This window comes from Ips typographus, linkage group LG4 (assembly GCF_016097725.1).
Source record: "Ips typographus isolate SLU linkage group LG4, UJ_Ityp_2.0, whole genome shotgun sequence".
NCBI classification, from domain to species: domain Eukaryota; kingdom Metazoa; phylum Arthropoda; class Insecta; order Coleoptera; family Curculionidae; genus Ips; species Ips typographus.
In genome coordinates this window covers 9,730,858-9,744,341 of record NC_138425.1, presented here as the reverse complement: position 1 = coordinate 9,744,341, position 13,484 = coordinate 9,730,858, and the positions used below count along the sequence as shown (strand labels likewise).

General features: G+C 31.7%; 1 protein-coding gene across 34 annotated transcripts in view; it reads right to left on the bottom strand.

The window, feature by feature from the left end:
- The window catches only part of trol (terribly reduced optic lobes), a 141,726-nt gene that overhangs the window by 70,265 nt on the left and 57,977 nt on the right, over nucleotides 1–13,484 (bottom strand). For 31 of the 34 annotated variants that reach the window (XM_081977377.1, XM_081977375.1, XM_081977387.1 and 28 more), the window contains 3 exons: nucleotides 13,111–13,401; nucleotides 11,062–11,172; nucleotides 10,630–10,737 (listed from right to left, as the gene is read on the bottom strand). In XM_081977377.1, the coding sequence (XP_081833503.1) occupies nucleotides 10,630–10,737; nucleotides 11,062–11,172; nucleotides 13,111–13,401 (510 nt within the window). Of the gene's footprint in view, nucleotides 1–306; nucleotides 545–10,629; nucleotides 10,738–11,061; nucleotides 11,173–13,110; nucleotides 13,402–13,484 lie in introns of those variants that run through there. The other 3 variants (XM_081977393.1, XM_081977409.1, XM_081977410.1) reach the window with 3 other exon arrangements.

Genomic DNA, 13,484 nt, shown 5'->3' with positions numbered 1-13,484 from the left:
CCGATTAAGCAAAGTTTTGAATAATCATCACCCAGACTGCTTAACTTGACTAATTTTCTGCATATTAAGCGATTATAAGCTAAGAGCTCCGGTGATTTTATCAGGGGTTTCATTTCAAACAAATGATTAATTTGAAGGTAATGGCAGCAAACAAATCTGTTTCATTGTGTAATTCCTACTAGGTGATGATAAAAATGAGATAATTTTGATAAAAGATAACCTGAAAAACTGACGTGGTCTGCTACTTTTTTTTGCACACGCACCCAAAAAGTTGATTTACAAAGTTTCTATAAAGTTCATATTTACCTAATGTTGAAATGTGTTCTGGAAGTTTTACTGAAGTAAAAAAAAACTCAAAAAAATCTAGTGACACATATTCTAGAATAACCAATAAAAAAGCTTGAATAACAAAACTAACACGCGAGGAAAATTAGATTTTTCTGCCGGTTGCCGACAGGTAAAGAAGCAATTATTGACGATCGCGAGAGCTTCTATAAGCGGCAGAATGCGACAGTTCAGTTGTTGAACGACGATACCGCGATGACTGAATGGAGAAAAGCGCTCCAGTATCGCTAAAGTTTCGGTCAAGTGGAGGGCGCCGACTCACTGTTGCGCTTATTTTTTATTGTTATTTTCAATTACAACCATAATTTTCCGGAATTTCGAATGGAAAGTATAGTGGCTGGTTGGAACTGATAGTAGATAGAAGTCCCAGTTGGATCAAGGCCAAAGTGTAATTTATCACATTTTCCCAGGGATTCGTTGAAAGTTTTCAGAAAGCACACAAAACTTTTTTTTTTCAAAAGTTACCGGTAAAATTTTGTTTTATAATTTTCCTCTAATGATTGAATATTTCTGAACCATAAATAATACCTCACATATAGCACAAGTCAGTGGAGCTGTCAATTCTAAAAGTTTGTTTGTATGCAACCTTTACAGAAAGTGGTACTTCAATTCGCACTGGAGAGGAAGTACTGTGTCTAAGATGAAAAGTTACCAAAGATCTTGGAAAGCAATGTTGTCAATCAGAGAATTATTATATTAACATTTATGTCAAAAACAAACATATTTTGATTTTTTTATTTGGTTTTGGAGTTTGAAAAACTGTCTGAAAGACTGAGAAACTGGAGGCTAACCATTTTGCGGTCTTTAGGTAATATTATATGTATACTTGTTTTTTTTTTCAGCAATATGCTATTTTGCTGCATAATGAATCTTTAATATAACTTTCCGCTACCAAACTCCTCATGCGCAACTTTGCCTCCATTTAACTAAAGGCTCTATCAACTATAGTTTCTGAGATAGCAATGCTAATGCATCGAATTTGTAACACCCTGTATATGTAAATATTCTCGCAAAAATGTAACTCTATTCTTTAGCTGTATTGCATTCTAATTGTACGTTTGCAACAGCTCTCTAATGCTTTAATTTTTTTCTGTCAAAAGTAAATAAATTCTAACAATTCAACCTCAAAATCAACAACAAACAAACTTTTTGTAATATTTTGACAAAACACCAAAAATGTTTCCTACAAAAAGTTTCTAGGAAGTGGCCCACTCAATAAAGTTAATTCTTCCTTTAGTGGTCATTTTTGCAGAACTAGAAGCATCAATGAAAGAAGAAAGTGATATATTAGTACTAAGAAAAGAATCAATGCTTATGACCGAAAGAGTTTATAATTTTTTTTTATTTTAGTATTAGTAATAATTGAATTTTCTTAAAAACCAAAAATTCTTGTGTTTTATTACTTATAGCAAAAGAGGTCATATTGCAAGGAATTGTTGTTTTAAGAGTCAATACCATGGAAAATCTGATTCAAATGAGAAAAATGGCAGAAGATGTGACAATAATGCAGCTAGCAAAAGAAATGAAAATTTGTTAACATTTAGTGAATCATCATTTATAACAGGATTTCCTAGTAGCATATCTGATGAAGAAAGAGGTTTGGATTATGAACAGTGGAGCTTCAGCTCATATGACTTATCGAAGGGACATACTGGTTAATTTTGAAGTGACTGACTCTAATGTAGTGCTTAGTGACAATGAGACACTTTAGGTGAAAGGAAAAGGAACTGAAAGAATTAAAAAGCTTCTTAATGGTTGTTGGGAAAATGCTACTATTAGTAATGTGCTTGCTGTATATACCTGAACTGAAAAAGAACTTGTTTTCAGAAGGTGTAGGGACCAAGAAGGGAATGCAGATTCTAAAGACTGGTGACAAAGCTTTAATTTTTGACAATGACATTTTAGTAGCCAGTGCTGTTAGAGGATCAAATAACATTTATCAAATGTTTTTTCAGACATTAAAAGTTGGTGGTGACAGTCCTGAAGTACCTACATTTGGTTTCTAGTGGTAGTTTGCAACTGTGGCATGAGAGACTAGGGCATTTAAATGTCAAATCCAACTACGCTTAATTTCTTTCTATGGAGGTCCGTAAAGACAGTTTTATAAAACTACAGTCCAAAAGTTTGCTATTAGAAAAAAACAACTTGAAGTTTGAACAAAAAGTCTAAAGTAGGTGATTATGTATATTCGTTTGTTGTTATATTTTTATATAAGTTCATTTAATATTTGTTCATTTTATTAAATTAGCGTGTAAATTTACTCGTTAAATTCGTAATAAACTGCCAGTTGACATAATGACTTTCATCATGTTTAGCTAATTGTGTATTTTCAGGAAAATAAAAACCCCTTTATTTACAGATTGTTCAGGGTTATTGATTTAGACCACCTCCTTACAAGCTTTATTTTTAGTTTTAGAAGAAAGCTGTAAATACGAAAATGTGTCAATAGATCACCATTCGGAAGCCCAGCAAAAAAAGTTGTTATTCATGTTATGTGCATTATGTCATTTTGCTGAAAATTGATTCGTAAAGCAGTCTTCCAAATTTCACTGACCGTTGAAGCAATTTTCATCAAATTTGGTAGATACATATGAAGTTAATACTAATTAAATGATGACGTGTATCTAAATTGTCTAGTGGTAAGTAGAGGTTGTTTTTCAAATTTGGAACAAGTACATATGAAATTAATCATCAATTAACGTTTAGCTGTCTCTCTAAAAACTCTTTAAGTCATTGAATTTTCTTGATAACCCTCTGATCTTTTTTAATTTGACGTTAATATGATAAGACTTTAAGCTTAGAAAGTTTCTATTTCCTCCACATTAACCACTAAATTTGTAATACTTTACTTAATTTTTGTTGATAAGTTAAGTTATTTAGGTGTATGGAAATTGACTCTCCCCCTCTAGATGTCAGAAGCTATAAAATATACAAAGCTAATTAAATGATAGCAGTCAAGATAATCCTGTCGTTTTAGTAAAAAAGAAAACTTTTGGGAAAACCCGGAAAATTATATAATGGCATATCTAATGACAGAACGTCACAATATTCAAACTATGTACTGCTAATCAAATTTTATAGGTTTTTGCTTGCTGATTGACCATTTCTTTGATAGCAAAGAGATTACAAGAACCAAGTGGTTTTTGAAACACCAATTCAGCTGTTTACCTTGCTAATTCCTTGCTAGGATAATAACTCTCCAAAAAGAATTCTGCTGACTGCAGATATTTCATGGTTATTTAAACAGAAAATCTCTAATGGAATGATTTCAACTACAAATGGTAGGAAAAAAGTACGTTAACATCATCTATCTTCTACCTCAACCTGCTTAAATAAATTTAATACCATTTTCATTAGTAGATAAAAATAAAATTAAAACTCAACTAGTCTTCAAATACATAGTTAGTCATCGTTTTTTTTTGCTCTTTGAATTACATATTGTTGCATCAATCAAATCATCAATGTATTATTATTCTGTACAACATTTCTATACCAACACACGTGTACTGACTGTAAATCATCTGATCATTGATGGGGGTTTCTTCCTAAGTTCACCAACGGTCACTTATTGTGACAAATGACGTAATTTCCAGTTTTAACCAATTAGTGTAGTTTCTTAAATCGATTGAAAAAACAATCCGGTAAAACATCCCAAATAATCATCTTGTTAAGTAGGAGTAACAAGACGCTCATTTGTTCAAACAAAATTATATCGTTTTTTTTTTCAATAATAAAACCCTGTAAGGACTTCTTCGATTTTATTTTGTTTTAATAACGTCATTAAAACCAACAGATGCGTTATGATGTTTTCAGTTTCCCCGTATTTTCATTCCTCAAAAATAAATTCATTTTTCATTGTTAAAAAGCTATAAAAGCACTTATACGTGCCAGCAGTAGTTAGTTTAATACTAGCGTGAGTATGTAACCTATTTAAATAGAATGGGTTTTATTTATTATAATTTTTATTATTACCGAGTTAAGTTCGAGAACTTAAAATCTGACCATAATAGAAAAGTTCTTGAGGATATAACTTAAAGGTCAACGATATTGGCCATTCCGCAATGATCGAAATAATTTGGATAAACTAAATTCGAAAATACAATCTGTTTTCTGTAAATAAGACCTAAAAATACCAACAGTTTCTATTGCTGCATTGGACGAGTTCCAATATTCGATTTAGCATCGTGCATTTGTTAAATAAATTATTTGTGGCGCCTTGACAGGCTATTGTGAAGATGACGAGATGATTACGGTTTTTCGATGTGTCACTTGAGAACGGTCGAGGTTATCGAAGGCAAAATTACATTTAATCTATGACAGATTCTGTGTAGGACATTTTACACTGAAAAAAAGTTCTCCTGACTTGGTCAAAAACCTTTAATCTGCATATTTGTGTAGATTTGCAGTTTACTGAACAATCAAAGGCTATATAGAATAATACTTTTGAGTAATAGTTTGAAATGAAACATTTGTGTGGATGAAAAAGTATGAAGTTAATTACTCAGTATAACTGCATCTGAAACCTACTGAAACTAATTTTAAAATAGAATTTTAAATAATATTTCTACATGTACCTGGCTACTAAATATTAAAACATTTTGATAGATAGACACATTAATTATTTGGTTTATAGCTATTAAATATGTCAAATAAATAGACAGACAGCCGTAGACAAATAACATTTATTAATCTAGCCGAATGCCCAACGTTCAGTTTTATATTTTAATTCAATCATGGATGTGAATATTTTTTTCCATCCGAATGAAACAGTGAAAACTACTTACCCCTTTAATATTGTAGAGTTTTTTGCTGCATTATTTGAAATGATTCACTTACCTGAAAATAATAAACAAATTAATATTTTTGTAATAGGGGAGCAAAGTAGTAAAAAAGTAACTGATATCCTAAAATTGTTTTAAGTCATATTTTACGACCATACTGATGAATATTAACGACTCAATTAAACGAGAGTACAGAGACGATCTTGCTAAAATGATGTAAGCAATTTAAAAAATTGGTGCTAAAATTATTAGAAGACAGAAGCTCTGATGTCATCAATAAATATCTATTCTAAGGTCAATGGAAGGTTACAATTTGCTAATGCTTAAATGGGTAGTTGGAAAAATAAAAATAATGATTTAAAGTCCTTAATCGAATATTTTAAGCGAGCGAATCTGTTGTAGGTTACTTTGAAAAGTGATTTATAAAAAAATATCATTAAACAAAATGTCCAACATCAAAAAATCGCTATTATATCTGCATTATCCTTGCGTGTTTAGTTGGAAACATTCGAGTTCATTTCCCCCCCCTTATGGCATAGATAATATAATATTTTGACGATACGATCGTTCACGACAACTCTAAAACTATTTGCTTACTCCTTATTTAAATATTGATCGGCGAACGAAGACATGCCAATTTGTTACAAGGTTGTCAGAATTAAAAAAATGTTCAAGAAAACTTTTAAACGGAAAAAATCAGTAAATGCACACATGAGTCATCGTTAGGTCTTGTCGAGAGCATAGGATATTTCAAAGCTTTTAGTAGGTTCAGGTATTTTTAGAAACCTTACTTCATATACAGTGTCTTGAAAACCGAACAATTTGAAATACAGCCCATAAAACTGCTGCTCGAATTTCATCGGTCGTAAATACCTCGGTGATCGAATCCGAACGACCTAAATATTGAATAACAATCGTAGTTGATTATGTTATTGACCTACGTGATGAAAATTGAACGATATAGGTACAGTTTCAATTTAATAATCAGCATACAAGTTGGAAATAATACAGCTATTGTTAATTAACAGAAAAGACAAAATTGTTTGCAGACAGACATCAGTTTTTGGATTTCGAACGAGATTAAAGTGAACCCAAAAAATCATTGTACACATGAAAACGATGACGAGCTAGAGTTTATTCTTTATCCAATATAATTGCTGTTTCATTAATTTTCAATAATATTTGATTATTAGTGATATTACATTTATTAGAGTTAAATGATTTATATAATTTTATATTTATCCAATAAAATGTATTTGCAGATAATTACTATTAAATAGAAGTAAATTCAACAATTATGTTTATCCTGTTTCCTGTTTATTGACATTATTCAAAATTCTTGAAATACTAAAAAAAATAAAATGCATTGTTAGTGCATGTTTCCAACATACTAATTACAATATGACTGAAGTTTGCGTGACACTATAGTGAACAATACTTGTTAGCATCTAATAAAAACAAATAAGGCTCATCTAGACCATTCTAATTCAATGCTAAGGTTAGTCGTATCGAAACTTTATACAGTTCCTTGTTTTATCAGCATCGAACAATGTTTCTCGACAGTAATATGTTAACTTTCAGTTTAATTCAGTTTTGAGGTATAACTTTCTCGTCTAACTGATATAAATTAACCAAATAAACTTTTAACTGGGTCTACAAGAGTGTGATGGTAAAATATACTTTATTAAAGGTGGGCAAAAGTTTTTATGTTTTTATATGGACATAGGTTTTAGAAGATTAGATAAAATATCTACTAACACAAAGCTGAAACTTTCAGTACTAGTAAAAAGGTCAGGTTAGCTAGTAAATCTTAGTCTTATACGGTAAAGAGGTATAATTTTAGCCTCAGCACATTGACGTTCTGACCTTCAGACATATGGGAGACTTCTAAACAAACGTTCTTCTTTTGCAAACCTGACAAAGTACAATTCATTGCTGCCTACATGTGCAGTTTATGTATTTTTTTAAAAAACACCATCATTAATCAGATTAAAAAGATTAAATTTGAAATTCTCCAGTATTTTATGTGCAAAGACATAAACCAGCTGGAAAGCAAATTTAGTGTTTACTAAACAGAAACTTTAAGAATATGTTGATCTCAGACCTTAATAAGGATCCCAGCAAAAACTTTTCGTATAATGGAATGACGTGGTGACACATGTTTTGCCTAAATTAGCGTTATAAAACCACCAACAAGCTATCAACTACAAACAGTCCTCATTGAATTCCCTATTGATTAATACTTGTTTAAAATTTTGCATGTATGCAATGTATTTAGAAAGCAAAAGTGCTTGCAAAGAATAACACATTTGGTGCCAGTAAGGGTGATAATGGAATTATTATGATTATTTAATTAACTCAAAAACGCAAATTTACAATATATGTAGATACTTTTCATTACTTGAAATTCGTGTCCTTAAAATAATATGCTTTTTATTAGAAAAGATTGGTTTGCCTGTCACAAAGTCGGATTAACCCATTTTACGTGCCGACGTTCGCATTTTTAATAGTATTAAATAAAGCAGCGGAATAATTGCTCAATTAAGAACTTTTATTAATTCGAGCACGCGACTTTGGCAACTGTGTTCAAATTAAAAATGGATTTAAATTAGTTCCAGTACTTCAAAGTTTTGCTAAACCAGATGAAAACATTGATTCGCTCTGTTCTGCTTAGTCGGCGAATGGGTATAATTAATAATGATCAATTTGCAATGTGTTACCCTATTTTCCATGCGGTCCAAGCCTTTTACACTTGTGTAGTATGTTTGAACCGATTTGTAGAAACACGTCAAAGATTTATTACTGGCTTAACCATTTAGACTTGTTGCACTTGGTGAATAAACTACGTATACACAAATCATTGCAAAACAAACTTAGTTAATTAACAGACATCAATACGGTAATAATACGCAGTCTGGTTGTTTTTCAAGAAATCCAGGCACGCAAATATATCTCAGGAATTTTCCGGTGAGCACGCTTCGGATTTTTCCTGCTGAGAATGCCTTTACGAGTGGAAAAGAGGCCCTTTTCGCGATTCGTGCCCCAAGTGCGAAACTCGAGCCGTCCTTCATATGTAAATTTTCTTCGTTTGAATATTCATTCCAGTCATTATCACGGCCGAATAGGTTCCGTCGTAATATTCTAATTCCGTTAACTCATCCAGACGTAACTGTCGGCGTCACTTATAAAGGCTGGTTTAACTACTGTCCTGCGAAAACTAAGATCCAAACGTTTGGCCTAGTAACGTCTTAGCAAACGTGTGTGTGTCGTACTTTGGTAAATTATGCTGCTGCTTGTTTGTGTTTTGACATGTCGGATTATTCTTTGCATTCAATAATAAAAATTGTTTATCCAACGTGGATTAATCTAGTAACTATTGAATTTCGTATCTATGTGTGTCAACATCAATACACTAGTTAACTCGTGTCGCAAAAGATTTCTACATAGTTCTAAGCTGTTCTGTTTTTAAATCCTGTTTAAAAAGAGTGAAAAGCAAGTTTCTCTTCAAAAGATCCTTGCCTGTAAAGCCTTTGATCTGGTCTATTTGGGTCAATAAATTGGAGGAAATTATTCAGTTGTCCGGATGATTCTCCCACCTTGTAAGCATAAGAAATGCTTGCAAATATCATCACAGGTACGCTCATATTTTGTGCAGAAAAATTCCTTAAATCCTTGTATCGCATAAAAACATTGGTATTTCCAAGAGTAAATTGCCTTTGCTAAACAAACAAAATTCACAAATCTGTAATAGGCATTCAAATGCAACGTAATTTTAAAATAAAAACATTGTTACACTAGGTCATAACCATACAGACGGATTCCGTGCAATGCTCAAAGTAATGAATTTCTGTAATTGTATTGTACTATTGCGTGTCTGGATGTTAGGTTGGTCCGACACTTACCACGTATAGAACTATAGAAATAAATAATTCTAGTTTGCCACTAAATATTATTTTCCGCCATGAGATTTGTCTTCTAACTAAAATACTTTTGATTCCGGCTGCATTAATAGGAAAAAAACGACTCAATTTTTACTTCACATAAAGAGTATATAAGCAAATGGCCCCCCTGAGACCGTTTGCGGAATTGAAATTGCAAACAATGTTTCTGTAAAAATATATACATTTTCATGTACTGCATACGGCGGCTATTTTAATTTTTTCCTTGTGCATGTGCAGATGAGAACTGCTAAAAAAGGTTCTTTTATTTTAATCGTTTAATTAAAACGTTCAGTTTCCAGTGCCGGCCTTAGTTAAAAAAAGCAATCTTTTTTAATCAAGTTGGGGATAGACCATTAGCATGAAATATTTAAACTCTACAAGACACTTTAGAAGAACATGAAGTTTCTTCTCCCGTATAAAATAAAAATCGAGAAACATTCAATTTTAAACTAGAACACCAAGACTTGCCCTCAAATCGAAAGAACAGATGGGTTTCAACTTCTAAGGACAATAAACCTGGTTTTTACTAGCAAAAATAAATTAGTCAGATAAATAATGTCAGTTTGTCCAAACCGGCTACAAAACAGAGCACTCTTTCAGGCGAAATGTCAAGCCTATTGTTGAAATTTTTGCTTCTTTGCTTTTAGAGATGTTCTTGCAGTCTGACTGTAGTTGGGTGTAGTTTTTGCTTTTATTTTGCGGCAATAAAGCATGACAACAACAATAGAAAGCGAAAAACATTTCTCTTTCCTGACCACGTGCAGAATCATTTGAAACCGCCCCATAAATATTATTGTTGCCATTTCCAGTGATAATTCTTCCTAATAAACCACTAAAGTCAAATTTTCTACTATAATGCTCTCAAAACTGTATAGTCAGAATCAATATTACAAACCGCTTTATCACATTATCTGATCTTAGTTTATCTAACATATAAAATCAATTGAATACAAATGTAAAAGGTAGTCGTGGCCATAAATAGTAAACTAATCAATGTAACAATATATCAAATATCATAATTTCACCAGACTGAATGTAAATTACCTTTGACGGTACATAACCGGTCGTGATCGTTGTTCGGAAGATCTCAAAGTATCTGTCAACCCGAATTTAGAAATTTACTTTGAAAGAAAGACAAAGGCAAACGGTACAGTAAAATAAAACGCTTGTAAAGGGTATCGTTCATCTTTGGGACGCCGCCCCCTAATCAACGATCTCCTACTGTGAATGTAATATTCGCCCGAAACTTAATCATACTTTGTTCAGATTACTATGACAAATATCTGGAATGTTTTCAGTGTATACGATGCATCCGGCAAGGCATAATCAAATTGGGCCGTTAAAATGTGCTTCCATAACGTTACAAATATTTGGTACAATCTTTGTTAAAAAAAAGGAAAATCATGTTTGTGAGAATGATTTTAATTTTGTGATATATTATATAGTTTGCTCGTTTAATTGTTCGTTAAAATAATTTCATCAGTCATTGTTTTTATAAATAAACGGAAAAAAATAGTCTAAACAAAAATTTGATTTCAAAATTAATTAACATCTTGACTTACCTTGACAGGAAGCTTCATCAGTTCCATCGTTGCAGTCAGAGACACCATTGCATACGCTGGTATTCAAAATGCATTTATTGTCACAATAGAAAGCATTCCCGGTGCAGCCTGAAATATGTTTTACTGTTAGAATAAAGAGTTTTGGATAATAAAAATGCAACAAATCAGCTAATGAAATTTAAACATTCAATATTTAGGTGAAAAGTGAAATTCACATGTACTGAGATTTCAGATGGTTCTCTATGGCTTATTTGCACTAGTTGGTCATCACAAAGTCTTATAAGAAGTTGACGAACTAACTTAACTAAGTGACATGCAATTTTCAATTTTTTTTTTAGTACCAAAGAACAGGTATTTCTGTTTTATACTAGATATAATGAATTAAGGTTAGCCTGTCATATAAATATGAAAAATTATTATTAATAAACCTACTTTCACAGTCTTGCTCGTCAGTTTGGTCGTCACAGTCAGCACGGCCATTACATCTATCGTTTAGAGAAATACACCTCGTCACATCGCACATAAGCTCGCCTTGGAGGCAATCTGTCAAAGAAAATACAATATAAGAAAACAATACATACAAAACTTTCCATAATTAATATCATATAATGCAAAGACAAATCACCGACACAAATCGAATACAATCAGATGTTAGTCAGCTACATGAAGTAGTATACAAAAATGTGTTTTAAATTGTTATACAAAGCGGCGACAAAAATATGGCTGCATACATATCTTAATGGGAGATAAAACTAAGATTTATTTGATTCAGTGGTGAATGAAATTAAGTGTACTTTGTGTAACCTTAAATGTATAGTCCTACAAATGTGGTACAGAGTTTGCCTATCTGTATTTGAATACAGTGTTTTTAAATTAAACAACAAATGCTTGTAAAAATACGTTTTTTACAATTTTTTTTGTAATTTAAAATTTTGTTGTAATTTAAATATCAAACAATTGGTGCAGAAAATCAAGAAGTTCATTAATAAATCATTACAGGACCTACTACTTTTAAAGCGCAAAACTACATTTATTGTAAACCACATTGTGATGATTAAAAGTGTCTCAAGAATTTGGAACACTCTGTACTAAAAATGTAATTTGTTTAATGGGTAAATGGAACAGGCCCCAATATCTCTAAAAATGTTACTTCATCAAAGTTCATTTTTTAGAAAAATCTTAGATATGCTTAGAAGCAAGCGTCTTTGTAAAAGACACTAATCCTAATTTAAAGTATAGTAGATAATTACAAGACGGTTTAATCAAAATGGCTGTAAACCTTACTTTCTTGTGTAAAATTTGGCCAACACAAACTTACTTTTTTAAACAAAAAAGTTGAAAATATGTTTCATTTTTAAAACACCTTGCACCACTTCATAAAACACCAAATTTAACCAGTTTTAAACACAAATTCTTGTCAGGTGTTCAAATTGTTGAAAACTTCTTAGAAATTAAGTTTACAAGTTGTGTATCTGCCTAGAAAAGTTGTCAAAATAATAAATATATTAACACAAAATACGTTTTACCTTTAAACGACAGTCAACGTTTACAAAATTTGCTTAATAATGATAATAAAATGTGGATTATTAAATTATAATGTTTTTTCAACTGGATGTTTTATGTAAACTCGAGTTAACATTTAACATATTTTTAGCATATTTTTGATATACACTTTCTTTTGAGTGCTCAGTCAGTTGGCTTCTTTCTAAATGTATCTAAAGCAGATGAAAAAAAATTCCACACAAATAATTCATGTCTGGGGCATGACGAAATAACTAATAAACATTCTTCAAAACATAAATACTTTCAAGCAGCTGTGTAATAAAATATGGATAAAAATGTTAAAGTATGTTTGACAAACTTTTTCTTTTTATGAGACAAAAATTTAATTAAAACCAGCTGTAGAAAAATAGCTGACTACTTTTACAAATCTACTCCTATTTCACAAAACTTATATTATGCCCTATGCAAGGGTAGGAAAAGTAAGCACAAACCGTCACCAAGGCGTCCACGGATACATTTTACATTTAATCATACTACAGATACAGTGTATTCCTTTTTCCTCATTCTAATAATTTACTACCTTAGATTATTGTTAATACAAGCAGGGTTATTAAAATTTTATGGGGTCACATATTCTGAATGCATGATTAAAAGTAATTGGTTTTATGAAACTTGGAATTTTAGACCAAAATCTGACAGCAGTTCAGTTGTGTCTTTATAGTTAATGCTAAATTATAGTGAAATGAAACTAAGCTAAAAGCATTTTTTCATATAAATTAGCCAAAAAACTAAGAGCGACTTACATTATAACATCAAATACAAACAAAAAAACATTAGACAGTAACATGTTAGACATTTTAACATCCGCCACAAAAAAACAAAACACATAATACGTTAGTAAGACCCAAGACCGAAAAACTGGTCCCGTTTTCTGGTTAAGCCCATGATCCAATAACCAACAGAAACAAAAATTATTACATGGACAATCCTTTTCGTCGGATCCATCGTCACAATGAAGAATTCTGTCACATCTTTGATCGCCATAGTAGGTTTGTCTTCCATTGTCGCAATTTGCAAGGTCATCAGCTCTGCCTGGGCCGTCATCCCCATCTCCACTACCAAAGTCTGAAAAAGACGTAGTAGTGGTAGGGGTCGTGGTTGTGGTCGTCGTTGTGGTTGTCGTCGTCATTGTTGGCGTCGTTGTTGGAGTAGTGAACGTAGTTGTTGTAGTGGGAATGGTTGGTGTTACGTCCTCTTCAGACATGCGAGCTATGTTATATGATATGGAGTGTTGGAAATATGAGACCCGGTTAAAAAGAGAAATAAAAAATACTTGTTGATCACAAAAAAAT